Genomic DNA, 17,794 nt, shown 5'->3' on the forward strand with positions numbered 1-17,794 from the left:
ATCCTGACTGGCTCGTCTCCTCCCCGAGACCCCTCTGCAAGGGTATCTCCAGTGGCCTACAAATGGGCTTTGGGTCTCCACTCCGCACTCCCCGCATCATTCACTATGGTAAGATTTTTTGTTCTGATGATGCCTTATACCTGATCCCTTCGGCACCTCGTGATCGCCTAGGCTGGTGTGCTTTGTCCATGTGGGTTTTGTTGCTTCTGAGCTAGATGGCTGCTTGTTTACCTTCAACCTTTTAAGACCCCAGACGCTGTATCTTTTGATAGCCGGGCACCATCAGCTTTCTTAACCACATTTGCTTATGCACCCACTTTGTCTTCAGTGGTTGTGTTGGGAAGGTGAGCATCATAGAATGTCAACTTAATAGAAGAAAGTATTCTTGCATTGAGGGAGTATTAAGTTATAACTTATTGAGCATTTTTAGTAATAACTGTTGATAAACTTGTCGATTACCTTTCTTTGGATATTGTTTTTAATGTGACTTATTTGTGACAAACACCATTTTTGTTTAAGTTGCTGCTTTTATGTTAGGTAAACAGTATGTTTTAGATCAGCAATCCTCACCCTATAGGTCACAACCCCCTTGGGGGTCGAATGACCCTTTCACAGGGGTCACCTGATTCATAACTGTAGCAAAATTATAGTTAAGAAATTGCAATGAAAATAATTTTATAGTTGGGGGTCACCACAACATGAGGAACTGTATTAAAGGGTTGTGACTTTAGGAAGGTTGAGGACCACTGTTTTAGATGGTGTAATATTTTTCCTCCAGTCTTCACAGTTAGCCATTCAGAACAAGAGGGCTTGATTGTATAGAAGCCCATTGAAGGAGACCCAGTTCCTAGCAGAGGTAGAGTGGGAAGTTACACTATCTGTGTGCAGCATCCAGTGTTGTGGAAAGAAGACTTACAATATGTAACTACAGAGCTGTAGTGCCATTAGAAACTGTGAATTTCCAAATAAATATGAACACCTGTCTTTAAAAAATTGACTTGATAACGCCTAACAACAACAATAAAACAACAAAATACACATGTTAAAAATACACACGTGTTTGTGTGGATGTATCAAAATTTGTGAAGATTTAATTGAGGGTTTTTGTCTGTATTTATAAAGGATGTTGGTCTGTAGTTTTTTTTTTTTTTTTTTAGTACCTGCTCTGCAGTGAATTAAAAATGCTCTTGTTATTTTAAAATTTTTTAGTGTTTGTGTTTTTTCTTCTTGGAATATTTGATAGAAATTGTAATTAAAATCATATTTTTAATATATTTTTCTAGTGTTGGTGTTTTTCTTCTTGGAATATTTGATAGAAATTGTAATTGAAATCATTGGGGCCAGGAGTGTCTTCCTAGTTTTGCTTTTAACCTGGTACATCATTATTTTTAAAGTGGGGCTTTTGCAGAGTCTGGAGATATATCTTACTTTTCATATAGTCAGACATTGTCTTTAAATTGTTATGTTTACATGTTTTATATTAAGTATAAATTAATCTATATCATTTAATTTTTGGTCTCTTTTATTTACTGTATTTCTTTCCCCTCCAGAAATGTTTTATATTATATGACGTGTTTTCAGTGCTGTATTTTATTATTTTTAATTTTTATGTATTTTATTTTTCATGTATCTCTTTGTATGGTTCTTTTAGTGGTTGCTTTAGCGATTGGGATCTTTATTTCTTGAGCACAGTCGAAATGCAATAAAATGTTCATTTGTTAAAACCAAACAGCTTATATTTCCATGGTTTGATATCCCCCTACTACTTTTAATAAAGTGGACCAGTTTAGCTTTATTATTTGTTAAATGAGTTTAAGATACAGCTGAGGTTTTACCTTATGATTCTAAATTAATTATGGAAAATAGTGAACAATTGAAATAGTATTTAACTGGATTACAGTACAGGTAGAGAAATTAGAGATAATAAAGTTGCAAAGCCCCCTTATATTATCCTTTTCTGAGTCTTTTTGTGCTGAGAACATTGTAATAATAATAATATTTTTTTTCTATTTACTTGTAAATACCAAAAGCATTATTAATTTTAATATTTTTGACAATTTGGAGGCAGTATTATCCCCATTTTAGTGATATAGATGCAGCAATTCAACAGAGTAAGTTATTTAGCATCACACTTCTGATTAATAGTGAAATTTGAGTTTGAACCCAGGCCTGCTTGACATCGAAGTCTGTATGTTTCACCATGAATCTAGTCATTCACTCACAGATGTTGAGTATGTGCTATCTGCTTGGTATTATTTGTGTTGAAATCAATACAGTGCTTTCCCTCATCTATCTTACTGTCCGGTGGGTGGGACAACTATTATTGCATAATTATAAAAATACGTAATTGCAAATTGTGGTAAGTGTAGTGAAAAGAAACACAAGATAGGATAAGAAACAAAGTCTGGGGCCTGGTCTAGACTGTGGTCTGGAAGGGCTCTTTGAGGAAGTAATGATAGAAGGGACACTCCAAGATGAGTGGGGTTGGCAAAGAATGGGGTGGAGGGGCCGGGTAGGAGGGTGGCTGTATCGGCAAAGAGAAAATGACATTCCAAGATCTTGAGTTGGGAAAGGTTTAAAGAACTCAAGAAGCTGAAACAAGTGTGGCTACAATGCAGAATGAAATAATAGGAGGTGAAGCTGGGGGAGAGTAAGTCATTTCTCCAGCACTTTGTAGGTCGTGTTAGGAGATTATGGTGGTGAATTGACGGTTCTCATCATTATCTCATAACATGTCCATTTAGAGCAGCGTTGCTCAACCTGTGGGTTGCGACCCCTTCACAGGGGTCGCCCAATTCATAACAGTAGCAAAATTACAGTTATGAAGTAGCAGTGAAAATAATTTTATGGTTATGGGGTCACCACTACACGAGGAACTGTGTTAAAGGGTTACAGCATGTAGGAAGGTTGAGAACCACTGATTTAGAGCATATGTTATGAGGTAAAAACTATTGCTTTCCATGAATTAGTTGATGGGTGTAGCTGACATTTCTTTACCTTAGTATAAAGCAGTCAGTTCTAAGACTATAGCATTATAATCATCCCTCAGCATCCATGAAAGATTGGTTCCAGGACCCCTTCCCTGAGGATACCAAAATTTGTGGATCTTCAAATCTCTTAGATGATGACACAATACTTGCATATAACCTACATATATCTTTGTGTATACAATCATCTCTAGATATTTACAATACCTAAAACAACATAAATGCCTTGCAAATAGCCCTTCACACTTCCTCTCACTGAACCTTGGAGTATTTTCTGTGGGTATTTAATCATTCCTCCCATCCCAAACAGTTTTCATCTCTGGTTGGTTGCATGAAATCTGGACCCTGTGGATGTGGACTGCAGAATGTTCTTGCTTACCTGTTGTAATGTCTCAATTCGTGCTCTCTATTTTACTTCTCTGGGTTCTAATAGCCATTGCAATGGCTGCACAGAACTCACAGACAAAATTCGTGATTAAAATGTTTATTAAGGAAATTAACAAGTTATGCCAGTGAGAAATGCTCAGGGTTGAGTTGTTTATCAAGACATGTTACAAAGTTCTATAAAATCTGCTACTAAATGTTCAAAGGCCATACTACTCTATTGTAAGCCTGCACTCGAAGAAGGCATTCACTGTAAATTCCATGGGTCAGCAAGCCCAACTTCTTGAATTAATGCCCAGAGGCACCTCATTCCACTACACGTCAGCCCGAGGGCACTCATTCAGCTTCTGTGGGTCAGCAAGCCCATCTTCTCCAATTAAGTGCTCAGAGGCACCCTACTCCACAAGCTAGCCTCCTGCATAAAAGCACTCAGCTATTTGTTTCATGGATTGGGAAGACCATCACTCAGTTCCATGCTTTGGCCCTTGGTTCTGCTGCTGCTCCTCTGATGGTATGGCTGTTTTCTGGACCCAAGAGGTTCACTGCACAGGGATCTTGGGTTCTGCAAACATTCTCCACTCCTGTCTCTTACTAGTAATGAGATCCCTTCTCCTGCTTCTCAAAGAGCTCATTTTATACACAGCAGGATGTCACTTCAGAGAATTTTATTTTCAATTACAGTTGAATCCATCAGTTTCTTCCCCTCCCTTCTTACAGTCCCATACAAGGAAAGGATTTTTGGTAGAGTTAGAGACTTTGGCTGGAAGAGCCACATTAAATAATTCACTGCCCCTGTACCTGTCTACCTAAGAACCTGTGCTGCCTCACTGTTTTCTAATAAAAAGAAAATTTCTCCCAGATGGTTACTATTTACTGTATTGACTAAAATACAGGTTAGAATATCATGTGATGAGAAATGTACTTTGAAAGTTATAATTTCAACTTAAGATTTGCTGCATATCTAATACAATGTGCTTCTCTTTATTAATTTCCTCATGTTCTAATATTGAAACACATTTTATGTCATTTTCAGTCTGAGGGAAAAGGCCATATCAGTGCTGGAGATTCAATATATGAGGTGGTGAGTCTACAGCGAGAGTCTGAGAAGGAGGAGCCAATCACTCCTACTAGTGGAGGTGGTCCAATGTCACCCCAAGAGGATGAACCAGAAGAGGGTAAGTATTGGGACTATTCAACTTTCTCACTTTATAATATTACTTTACTGGTAATCCCCAAAGAGATTATTCACGCATGCTGGCGCACGCGCGCGCGTGTGTGTGTGTGTGTGTGTGTGTGTGTGTGCGTGCGCGGCTCGTACAGGCACAGAGCATGAGTATTCCTACCCGTGGGCTAAATTTGGTTCCACAACACACAGAAGAGAATATGGTTGATTTGGTTCCTTGGTTACATGACGCCTGTTGTCACATGCATAGCTGTTTTAATTGTCACATACACAGCAGTATCACTGCTCTTTTGGTGTGAATTTTATTTCATTGAGGTATTTTAGAATCATGTAATAATACATTTCAAATTCTCTGTATTGTTTTTAGAATTTGATTGGTATGTCATGCCCTTGCCTTGGACACTGCTGAGTTCTGAGTTGTATTTTTTTTCTTTCTGTATCACTTCACACTCACTTTTTGGAAATAGTGTAATAGCTGCTCTGTTCACTACCTGAATGCTGCTGAGAGATGTTAAGCAACCTCATAAGAATCACATAGCATTTGGCTCTGTGCTTAGTTTTCTTTCTATAGAAATTAGAGCTAAATGGAAGCTCTTCACTCCAAGCCTTTATATTATCTGCTTGAAGTCCCAGGTAGTGTAAATGGTTAGCATACTTGGCTGCTGACCAAAACATTAGAAGTTCAAATCCACTGAGAGATACTCTAGAAGAAAGGCCTGGTGATCTACTTCTGAGTAATTAGTACACTTTTACTCTGACACCATGGTCACCATGAATCAAAGTCAACTTGATGACATTTGCTCCCCACTTCCCCACTTCCAGCTTATCTGTGTATAGTCTTAAAAAAATCTCACTGCCATCAAGTTGATTTCAACTCATAGTGACCCTGTAGGACAGGGTGGAACTGCCCTTGTGGATTTCAAAGATTGTAACTCTTTATGGGAGTAGAAAGCCTCATCTTTATTCTGTGGAGCAGCTAGTGATTTCAAATCACTGACTTGTGGTTTTCAGCCTGACACATAATCACTACACCACCATGGATTATTAAAAGTAAATTTGTGAATTTATGCCCTCTTTAAAATAAGCATCATAGGATTCTGTCTTTATATGAAATTATTTTGTTTTTATAGCCATAAAATAGTAGCTATTGTTTATTGAGAATTCCTGGGTGGAACAAATAGTTAATTCAGTTGGCTACTCACTAAAAGGTTGAAGGTTCAAGTCCACCCAAAGGTGCCTGCCTCAAAAGAAAAGCCTAGTGGTTTATTTCGGGGGGGGGGGGGGGAAGGAAACAAAAAACGAAAGAAAAGAAAATCAGCTATTGAAAATCCTGTGGAGCACAGTTCTACCTTGACACACATGGGTCACCATGAGTTGGAATCTACTTGATAGCAATTTAAAAAATATATTTATTAAGTGATTGAGGAAGCACCAGCTGCTCTGAGGAAACAGTTGAGGCTTTTTACTTCTATAAAGAGTTACACTCTCAGAAACCCAAAGGGGCAGTTCTGTTCTGTCTGAGAGGATCACTATGAGTCAGGATCAACTCAATGGCAGGAAATTTGGTTTTAGTTTGGTTTGAGGATCCCTGCTGGCTCATTGGTTAAGTGCTGGGCTGCTAACCAAGAGGTGAACCTACCAGCCACTTCTCAGGAAAAATATGTGGCAATTGAAAATATCATGGCTTGAGTTAGGCACTTCTTGGCTCTCAAAGTAACATCTTTGCTCTTTAACGTTTTAAAGTGGGTCTTGTGGGGCAGACTTGCCCAGTGTAATAAATATATTGTTTGATTTCTTGACTGAGGCTTCCATGACCACTGGCTGTGAATCCAAGTAAAACGAAATTCATGGCAACTTCAACCTTTTTTTCTGCTCATTTTTGTTGTTGTTAAGAATATACTATACTGTCTGGGGTCTTAAAGGCTTGTATTCAAACAAGCACACATCTAAGTGAGGAGTCAACACAGAAGTAGCATACCAGCTTGTGCGATCCAAAGATGACAATTACAAAATATGAATATCGTGAGGAGAAAAACATCAGAACACACCCAGTGTGTGGAGGGCTATGCAGGACAGTGGGAGCCCATAATCCATCTCCAGAGTGGCTGGTCAGACTGAGCTGCAGGCAGATTTGTTCTAGTCACAGGCAAGCATTTCAGACAGCCTTACGATCAGGCAGAAACCACTGTAATCTTGATGATCCTGGATCAAACTCAACACTTGGTCAATTGACCACCCTATAGATGTGACCTGAATTTGTTCTGGGTGCAAGTATTTTTTTCTGGTTCCATGACAGAAATTTCTTCCTCGGCTTTTGAATATTGATAGGGGTCTTTTCCTTTGTATGCAGTATTTTTTCTTCTTTTCTTTGTACTATTATGATTTTATCTTTACCACCTTAGTGCTATTTCGTATTTAATTGTTTTCTGTTGGGTCTCCCAGCTGTGAAGCACTGGAGGACTGGATGCATAATGATAACCACTGATACAAGGAGATATAGGACATACAGGGGTAGGGAGTGGGTGATAGGGAAGTAAAGGGGATTTGGGGAGTAAATAATTAAGGCATGAAGGGGAGAGGGAGCACTAGAACGGATTACGATTGCATCACTCATTTTAAAGGTGATATAACCAATGGGGGGGATGCTTTAATATTGATGTGGTAATGATTGTATAATTCTCCTTAATATGATTGAACAGTTGAGCTTATGATATGTAAACTGTGTGCCAATAAAACTACTGGGGGAAAAAGAAATACTAATCATTTTTAAAAGTTTAAAACAAATAAAAAAGAATATACACAGAATTCTTACCTAATTTGTACATGTCCAATTTGAGGACATTGGTTATATTCTTCAAGATGTGCAACTGTTCTCACCCCCTTTTCTGAATTTTTCCTCTCCATTAACTTAAAATTTCCTGTCAAATCTTTCATATTGTTGTCAACTTGATCCCACACAGATATTTTTTTGAAAAGCACCACGCTCCAGGCAGATAATCTTTATTAGTTAAGCTAAACTATAATTTAAGTCTTTAAGAAGACTCCAGGGGATATTTATGGTTTAAGGTTTAGAGCTTAAAGATGACCTTAGGGCAATAGTTTCATGTTCATGATTTATAAGACATAATGTTATTAGGATGTCAATACTACCCAAAGCAAGCTATACATTCAATATAATCCTGATAAAAATTCCAGCAGCTTTCTTTAGAGAAATGGGAAAGTCAGTCCTTATTTTTATATGGAATTGCAAGAGGCCCCAAGTAGCTAAAGCAATTATAATAATGATGTATGTCTGGAAAAAAAATCAGAGCTCCTGTGACTTTACCGGGGGAAAGGAGAATCAACCTCATCATCAGTTTTATGAGGAAGAGGTCAGACATGCCTCCACCCTCCAACCTTCTTTAGCAATTCTGATGCCATCCATCTCACTCATGGTACTTTGGTTCTCTGCTGGATTTGGTAATTTGTTATAATGGCTATACAAAACTCAGATAATATTAATGATGAGGTGATTTATTAGAGAAGTGAACAGGTTACAATTCAGAATCAGAAATGCTCAGGATACTGCAATTCTTTGGTCAAGAGAACTGCTTAGTGATGATTGCAGGCAATCAAGCATTCTTGTCTCTGGCCTGCAGTGCCTCAGCCAAGTGCTCCCTTGACCTGTGTTCCAGTCAAGTGTTACAAAACTCCTTTAGCAGTGTCAATTAATGCCCAAAGGATATGCTACCATAAGCCTCAGCTGGAAGGTGCTCAGATCTAGCCTCTTGCTCTTGGAGGCACTGACTCTGCTAGTGAACCTTTGACTGAAAGCATTCCACTTTGTTACTCTGTGGGTTGGGAAACCCAATGCCACGGTCTGTGCTCTTGGTGCTGATGCATTGCTGTGGCCACCATTTCACCACACCATTACCACCACATTTCTGGTTCACAGCCCTCTGTCTCTTGGAAAAAGGAGGTCTAGTGTGCAGAAATCTCAGGGTCCAAAGGGAGCATTTCATTCATGGCTCTTCTTTTCCTTATGGTAGTGGGATCCCCCTCCTTGATCCTCTTTTAAATATGATTCATTTTACAACTGGTGGTTTAAAGACTATATCTATTTGTAGCAAAGCCATATCAGAAATTCACTGTACCAAAGCAATGCTATGTCTCCTGGTCTTCTTGCTTGGGCCTTTGACCTTGCTTTGGCATGGCCTCTACTGCTTTTGCCATTTTGGCAGCAATTTCTAAACTACCCTGCTGATGGCTCTTCTGCCTTCATGGTCTCAGGAATTCGTTCTGTTCTTGCTTCGGAGGTAACTCTCATATAGCCAAATGACTGGCAACTAAACTGACCAATCCCTTCTATTAGTATTTTGCATGCCCTATTTGAATAGGTTCACCCAGTCACTGGGTAGGAACTACAGAGACTTGGGTAGAAGAGCAATATTAAGAAATTTTATTTCACCACAATTAGGGAAACAAGTTTTACCTATGTAGATAGATGTATTTTGTAAATATTTTCTCCTGCTCTGTAGTTTACCTTCTCATTTACTTAATAATACCATTTGAAAAAACAAGGTTTAATTTTGATGCAGCCCAGTTTGTCTATCTTTTCCTTTTGATCTGGGCATTTTGAAGTTCATCTAATAAATCATTGCATAACTCAGAAGTCACAATGATTTTTGCCAGGGGAAGTCAGCCCCTAACACATCATTACGGGTCTGGTAGGCGCAATTTTACAGTGATAATAAGTAAAAATTATAGTGAAGTTATAGAGAATGAGAGATAGAAGAGAAATATAGAAATAAATGGAGTCAGACACATATCATGGTAGCATGCTCACCTTAGCCCCGTGTGGTGGTCCACATGGAGAGAGAGAGAGAATCTTTAATGCTAACCAAGGCTTTTATATTCTCTGGGAACATGCAAGCCCCCTAATTACAGGGGAAGACATACGTCATAGGAAGGGGTTGTGCTATAGGTAATACAGTAGTGGAAGGGGGTGTTCTAGGGGTATCCACGCAATAGGAAGAAGAGGGATTGGAGGTATACATGTGGCAAGATGGGCGGATCCTAGATACAGGATGGCAGCCTAACTTTGGATGTCACAGAGCCAGTTTGACCTGGCTCAGTTGATAGAGTTCCCTGGATCAACTGATAGAGACCATTATCAGTAGGGTGCGAAATCCACCTACAGGAAGCAAGCTAATGGTCACAAGCCTCAGGGAGAAATAATCCATTGTCCCCAGCAACAGGGAGCAGGCCCACCCCTGTGGTGGGGTGAGATAGTAGTCTGGCAGCGATTGCCTTCAGGGATGTATGCAAGCATCTGGCCTCCCCCCACAGATTTTTATTCTATGCTTTTTTCTTTGTTTATAGCTAGATTTTATATTAGGTTTGTAATTGAGGTAATTTTTCATATGGTTAGAGGTAAAGGTTTTATACTTTATTCACATTAGGTCTGAGGAATAACTATTATGATCTTTATATATAAGAAAATACACTAAAAATGTAAGTAAATCATATGAAGTCTTGGTACTAATAAGTATAATATGCCAAAGTCAAACGTTTGTTAATGTAATCCTGAAGCCCATGACTTTGCATGGCATTATCATTAATATCATGGTTGATTTTTCTTGTTAACCACTGAATTGATATAATTTGACTTGTATTTATGAAAGTTTTCATAATTCCTTTACAAAGAAGTATGATATATTCTAACTTGGTCTAACATTACAGACTTTGGATAGAAGAGTATAAATACAATATGTAAAAATATAACATGAAACAGCATAGTGTTTGGGGTTTCATTATATTTGAGAGCATTTTTGAAGAATTAAAGCATGCAAATAAACTTCTGCATAGACTAAGAAATACTGATATTTGAATATTTACATTATTTTAGCCAGAAGCCAAAAATACTTCTTTAGACAACTTAGAGAAATCTACTAGAAATTGGAGTCAAAAGAAGTCCTCTAGACATTTAAGCACAATTCTACCTTATGTCCCACGCATTTTGTGTAAAGATGACTAAATGCCATTTGGGGCTTGGAAAGGTATTTTATGATCGATTACTTTAGTGGTGGTGTGATTTTCAGATGTACTATTTAGCAGAGAGCTAAATAGAGCTTAAAATTCACTTTGGATATAGCTGTTTGACAGAGTTGTTTTGACATGTTGTATCAAATGGCTACCTTAAAATGTAAAGAAGGAAGGGCAGATGAAATGGAATTGAGAATATTGTGGAGGTAAAATCAATTGATATTTATCGATTAAGTGGATTATCAGACAGCTGGAGAGAAGGAAGAGCGAAGAATCAAACATTACCTCCAGGGTTCTAGCTTGGATGATTGGATTGTGTTGCTTCTAACCAATGAGAATGAATGTTGTCAAGGATTTAATCTTGCTTGAATCCACAATCAATACTTATGGATGCAGCAGTCAAGATATCAAAAGACGCATTGCATTAGGTAAATCTGCTACATAAGACATTTTTAGAGTATTGAAAAACAAAGATGTTATTTTGAGGACTAAGGTTTACCTGACCCAAGCTAGGTATTTTCATTTGCCTCATATGTATCTGAAGTTGGGCACTGAATAAAGAAGACTGAAGAAGAATTGATACATTTGAATTGTGCTGGAGAAGAATATTGAAAGTACCATGGACTGCTAAAAAGACAAACTGATTGATCTCTCTTGGAAGAAATATGGCCAGAGTGTCCTATAGAGGCAAGAATGGCAAGACGTTGTCTTATATACTTTGGACATGTTGTCAGGAAAGACCAGTCCCTGGAGAGGAATGTCGTGTTTGATAAAGTAGAGGGGTAGCAAAGGGAGAGGAAGGCTCTCAGAGAGGTGGATTGACACAGTGGCTGCAACAATGGGCTCAAGCATAGGAACAATTGTGAAGCTGGCTCAGGACTGGTCAGTGTTTTGTTCTGTTATGCATAAGGTGGCTATGGGTCAGAATTAACTTGATGGCACCTAACAACAGCAACCAATGAGATAGGGAATACAGGAGGTGGAACAGGGTGGGTTTGTGAGATCAAGACTTCGTTTTAGATAATACTGAATTGAACTCTCTGGAACATTAAAGTGGGATTTTTCAGGTATTAAGTTACTTTCAAATAGAATTTCTCTAGCTGCAGATAAAGATGTGTAAGTCATCATGATTAAGCAGTGTAAATGGTTATGAAATTACCTGTGGAGAAAATTTAGGAGAGGTGGGTTAAAAATAGGGTACACTGCAAACACAGGGAATCCAGGACAGATGATCCCTTCAGGACCAGTGGTGAGAGTGAGTGGCCATACCAGAGGGTGGAGGGAAGGTGGGGTAGAAAGGGGGAACTAATTATAAGGATCTACATATAACCTCCTCCCTGGGGGGATGGACAACAGGAAAGTGGGTTAAGGGAGACATCAGACAAAGTAATAATTTACAAATTTATAAAATAATAATTTATAAATTATCAAGGGTTCTTGAGGGAGGAGGGATTGGGGTGGGTGGGGTAAAAAGAGCTGATACCAAGGGCTTACGTAGAAAGCAAATGTTTTGAGAATTATGAGGGCAACAGAAGTACAAATGTGCTTGACATAGAGTAGATGTATGTATGGATTGTGATAAGAGTTGTACGAGCCCCCAATAAAATGATTTTTAAGAAATAGGGTACAGGAGATCCCTAAGAGATCACTAATACTTAAGGAGTAAATATAGGAAGAGAAAGCACTGCTTAAGATTATATATTCATCAGAAGAAAACCAAGACACTATAGAATAGATTAAGGGATAGAGATTCTCATGGAGAGAGTGATTAGCAGTCTTCTCAAATGAAAAAGAGAAATTCAATAAGATAAAGATTGAAAATTGTTCATTGGATTTGGTATTTTTGTGAAGTCATTGAACCTCTGTGAGAGTAAGAATTAGATTGAGGATTGTGTAGAGGTGAAGAAAGTGAGACCAGGACTATAACTATTCTTTGAAGAAATTTGAAAATAAGAATAGGAAAGATATTGGAATAAAAATACTAGGATATATCCAGCCAGCAGTGAGCATTTTTAGGGTTTAGGAGATTTCAGCTTGTTTGGAGGTAGAGCAGGAGAGCTAAACCGAGAGAGGAATTTACCCATCCAGCATTTAGCCATACAACTCCCTGATATGTCTCTGAAACCGCAAACGCTGTGCTCTCTGCTTAGATGATTTTTTTCCACTTAAGTCCGCCTGAGTAAGCTCTTCAACAAAGGCATGTCAACAGTCAAAAGAGAACAGTAATTTTAGCTTTGTGGTAGCTTCTATACTTAGAAACGTTTCAAAATATTTTCTATGACATTTTAAAATAGGTTACCCAGGCAAATTACCTTTAAAATGTATTTAACAGAAAGTAGCCAGGCAGGACGCTTGGCAAATCTGCTTCTTAGAATTGTCAAAAACAACTGTTTTAGGGCTTTGGAAAGCAACCAGAATCCTTCAACAAACAGAGAAGCAGTTATTCAAGTAAATCTGCTGAGTCTTTTGGTGAAAACAATGGGAATATGCGATGTCTTAGGCCCTGAAACTGTTCCCATTCTGTTCCTTCTTCCCACTGACTTAGTGCCTAGGGAGTATTATGGGGTAGATTTAGCTGTGAAGATAGCAGCTCGAAGAAGAGGATCATTGGATTTAAAGCAGAATGTGGTAAAACCCCATGTCTCTGGGAATTGTTGGGACCAGTATTGATCTCAATGAAAAAAGAACGAAGGAGGCCAATGTTGTAGGTATTAGGAGATTGTATTTTCTAGTTAGGACAAGCCACAGACGAGCACACTAGCCAGAATTTTAACAAGGATTTCTGAGGAAATGAGACAGCTATAGTGATCTGTGATAAGATCCTATATATTCCTGGTGGTTTAGTATATGAGTATATATGAGCATATGAGCAAGGCTGTACACTCAAGAAAAACTACACACGACTCCAGCTACCCACATGTTGATGCTGAATGTTGGGGCTTGTTTATGTACAGTGCAGGCATGAGAGGGCCCTGTGGAAAATAAAAATCCGGGTTGACCAGTAAATGGCCTAAATTTTGATTGTATTCCCTAACCCACTGCAGGCTAGAAGACTTACAGTGTAGAAACTATGACCAATCATTGCCTGGTCATTAAACTATATTGACACAGAAGCAACTCGTATGAAGTCAGATTGAATAATAATAATAGTAATAACTTAACAGAGATATTAGTAGCCACACATTATGTGGCACACAGACTTCACAGAATTCATGTAGTTAAGTCACTGAGACAAGTCAGTAAATCAGCAGCAACAATAAAGAGTAATAACCTTCAAAGATGAGAGAAAATATAATTCATTGTTGATACATATACTGTCTAATCTATGATTTTCAACCACAAATATTATGAAGGTTGTAAGTAAATAGGTAAGTGTGACTCATAAGTCAATAGAAATTGTCTAGGGTGAGATACTTTTGTACCTACTTGACAAAGACTTCAAAGCAACTATTAACAATATTCAAAGCCCTGAAAAAGGCTATGCTTAATGAATTAAAGGAAATTATGGCAACAATGACTTGTCAAATCGAGAGTATGAGTAAAGAGGAAATGTAAAAACCAAGTGAAAATAGGGTACATTGGTTGTTGCTATGATGCTGGAAGCTATGCCACCAGAATTTAACTATTAACAGGGTCATCCATGGTGAACAGGTTTCAGTGGGACTTCAGACTAGGAACAGACTAGGAAGAAGGGAATAGGCTATTTACTCCTGAGGTATCAGTCACTACAAACCTTTTGAATAGCTGTAGAAAAAAGAGTAGGGTACAAAAAATAGTGGATGATATGGTCAAAATGCTGAAAGAAACTAACTAACCACAAAACTGTCAACCAAAAATATATATGTATATATTATCTTTCCAAAGATGAAAATGAAATACAGACATTCCAAGATAAAACAAAATTCAAGAGGACAGATTGTTAGCAGATTTGCCTTATAAGAAATACTAAAGGAAGTCCTTCAGGCTGAAAGGATACCAAATATGCTAATGATCATTGAATTGTATACTTAAAATGAGTAAGTTTTATGATATTCAAGTTATATTTCAGTTAAAGCTGATGGAAAAAATGCATTTGCCCTTTAATTATTTAAGATCTGTTGTTTTTTTCTTATACTTATCCAGTTATTTTTAAAACCCTCCTTCCATTTTGTCTTACTTGGTTTTGGTAGTAGCCTTTCTGTGATCACTCATCAAGTAAGTGTCAGAATTTGTGATGAGTGCAGATATATGTTACATCAACATTTATACAGCTTCAAAATAAATCCCCAAGAATAATAAATATGATTTTGCAATGTTTAATTTTTAATGCTGATATACCTTGCTTGCAGAGAAATGAAAAATAAACCATTTCTTTTCTATATTTGAATGAGTACTTCCACCCTTCATTTAGTATTCAAATGAATAGACTGGCTTTCTAAGTTAAATATGATTTTCAGCAATTGGTTGGAACAGAGCATCACTTTGGGGCTGTCATTATTTTTCAAGATTGTAGAAACTTGCAAATCGCATTTTATTCTGTTTATAAGGGCTACCAGTATTATGCATTCAAGGTGGTATAGTAGTTAAGAGCGTAGACCCTGGGGTGAGACCATGGGACATCTACTTTCTTTCTAATACTTTCTGGTGGCACATCCTTGAGCATGCTACTCAACTTCTCTATGATTCATTTTCCTCACTTGAAAAATGGCAACTACCTGGGATTTTTGTGAGCATTAATCTTTTTATAAGTCTTTTAGCATATGGGTAGCACACAATATTAATAATTGATGTTCTTTTCTACTTATTAAATTCTTTGAAGTAACAATTTTCTCATACTCTTCTAATTTTGAGATTATCTACTAAAAGTTATAATTGGTATAAATCTTAATATTTTATATCATATGAGTGAAGCCTATTTCCAAATAGTCCAGAATTTTCATCTTTCAAAGTGGTCTTTCACAAACCCATTCTTTTCTTCTACGAGAGAAAACCAGCTTCTTTTTTTTTAAACCAACTTCTTAATATTGTTGTCAGTCATCCAACCTCATTGCTAGCAAAACAGAAGTGTAACATGTAATTGGTATTAATTTGTTTACTAGACCAGAATTTGGCGCATAGTTGCGATGACAATTCTGTGAATGAGACTCTTAATGATTTGCATTTTAAGTGTAGGAAGGCAGACAACATGCTTATATTTCACTCATCATTTTGAGTATGTCTGGCACATACTTAGTAATTTTAGATAAATGCTCTCTAGCAAATTTGGGAAATATTGAATACTCTGCATAGAAAGAATTTTAGCCATCATTCTGTTAGTTACAGGCAACCACTGCTGACCTTTTGTTATATTTTTCCAACAATTGTATTTTTCTAGAACGCACTAGCTGCTCCTGTGGAGAAAGATGTGGCAGTGTGCTGCTGTAGAAATTACAGCTTTGGGAACTCTGGTACAGTTCCATTCTATCTATACAATGTCACACTGAGTTGGAATCAATTTTGGTTTGTTACATATTTTAATACCATCAATATAGTACTATACATATAGTTTCATTACATTTTCCCAGCAATACTTAATATTTTTCTCATAATTGTAAGACGATATAGAATTACATATATTTTTAGGTGAATTCAGAATCATTGAGATGTGAATGGTGTGATGGTTAGGAATTATGTCAATTAGACACTCATGGCTAAGAGTAGGCTAAGAGTCTTACCTATTAAATAGGTCATAGCCTGATGACAACTCTTTGAGGATGTGGCCTTTTGTATAAGAGAGAGACCAAGCAGAGCTGATTTCTGTTTGGCCCTCCACCTTTTGCTAGACCTGTCTTCTGCATCTGGTTCATCAATTTCATAATGTGTTACCTGGCAATCTCAGGAACAGTCAGTAGTCTGCCTATGTTGAATTCATCTGGCTGACCTTGGATTCATTTACCTCTGCATCCACAAGCCTGTGGTTCCTCTCAGCTTCATCATCCTGCTTCCTGTTCATGAGCTTTCATGAATACGCAGTCAGGAGGAAACCTGATTTGAACCAGGCTTGACTTAAGTACTTCTACAGCTGTGTAAGCCATTTCTCAACATAAATCTCGTTCTATATAGAAACATATACAAGTTAGACTGTTTTTGCTTCTCTAGACAACCTAACACAAGAGGTAAAAGAAAGTAGCATGTTTCATTATTTTTGTCAAATATATGACAAAGGCCTTTTGCTTTAGGACCAATTGACATCTCTACTATGTTGAAAGATTTAAGAAGTATTATATATCTTTTTCTTGAAAGATTATCCAATATAGGAGAAGGCCTTTTCCGAAAATTATTTATTTATATTAAACTCTGTTTGACTTTTGTGTTAATCCGGGTAAACTAGAGAAACAAATTCATGGACACTTATATGTGTATAAGAAAGCTTTATATATAAGAGCAGTTGAAAATTGAGAAAACATTCTAGCCCAGTCCAAATCAAGTCCATAAGTCTGATATTAGCCCATATGTCCTATACATGTCACTATGAGTTGGAATATATTTGATGGCAGTGAATTTGAGTTTTTTTGTGAGCCACTTTCAATGTATAACCACTAGGCCACCAGAGCTCCCCATGAGTTTGAGGTTTTTTGGAAGATAAAAGGTGATGTAGGACACACTTGAGGGAAACTCCTCTTGGATAAGGGCTGTGACCTGAGCATCCCACCCTAAACTTGCATCCTTAATATAACAAACATAATTGAATCCCCTTTAACATAATTTTCTCCTGCCTCTAATGCCATAGGCAGACATTAGAATTTACAACTTAGGAAAATTATACTCGATCATAAAATAAAGGACAACCATACTATAGTGGGAATCATGGCCTGGCCAAATTAATATATTTTGTGGTGACACAATTCAGTCCATGACAGTCACTGAAGAAGTACTAAAACATTAGGATTATAGCATAAATTCGATTGTGCTTTCAGCATATTGTTCTGTCTCCTAGTTCCCCTCACCCCCTACCTTTCTTGTATATACAGAGAACTTGGGTTCAAGGTATAGTAAATGGTTGAAGCCTGGTTCTCCCACAACCAAAGCTTCAACTGTCTTCTGTCATCAGGTAACACACTTGATTTTTCTTATTAGTTAGGTTAAAAATCTAGGAATTTAGCTTGATATGTGATATAACTTGTTCTGATCATGTCACTCCTCTTCTTAAATTCTTTCATAGGTTTCTATTTCACTCAACCAAAGATTTTGTATCATG

At 37.4% G+C, this 17,794-nt stretch overlaps 1 protein-coding gene across 3 annotated transcripts in view; it reads left to right on the plus strand.

Annotated features, from left to right (window-relative positions):
• RABGAP1L (RAB GTPase activating protein 1 like) overlaps nt 1-17,794 on the plus strand; it is an 812,491-nt gene that overhangs the window by 158,168 nt on the left and 636,529 nt on the right. For all 3 annotated transcript variants that reach the window (XM_004706718.2, XM_004706719.2, XM_045297897.1), the window contains exon 11: nt 4,405-4,546. In XM_004706718.2, the coding sequence (XP_004706775.1) occupies nt 4,405-4,546 (142 nt within the window). The remainder of the gene's footprint in view (nt 1-4,404; nt 4,547-17,794) is intronic.

Source organism: Echinops telfairi, unplaced genomic scaffold (assembly GCF_000313985.2).
Source record: "Echinops telfairi isolate 266 unplaced genomic scaffold, ASM31398v2 ScPeMD7_7424;HRSCAF=8462, whole genome shotgun sequence".
NCBI classification, from domain to species: Eukaryota; Metazoa; Chordata; class Mammalia; order Afrosoricida; family Tenrecidae; genus Echinops; species Echinops telfairi.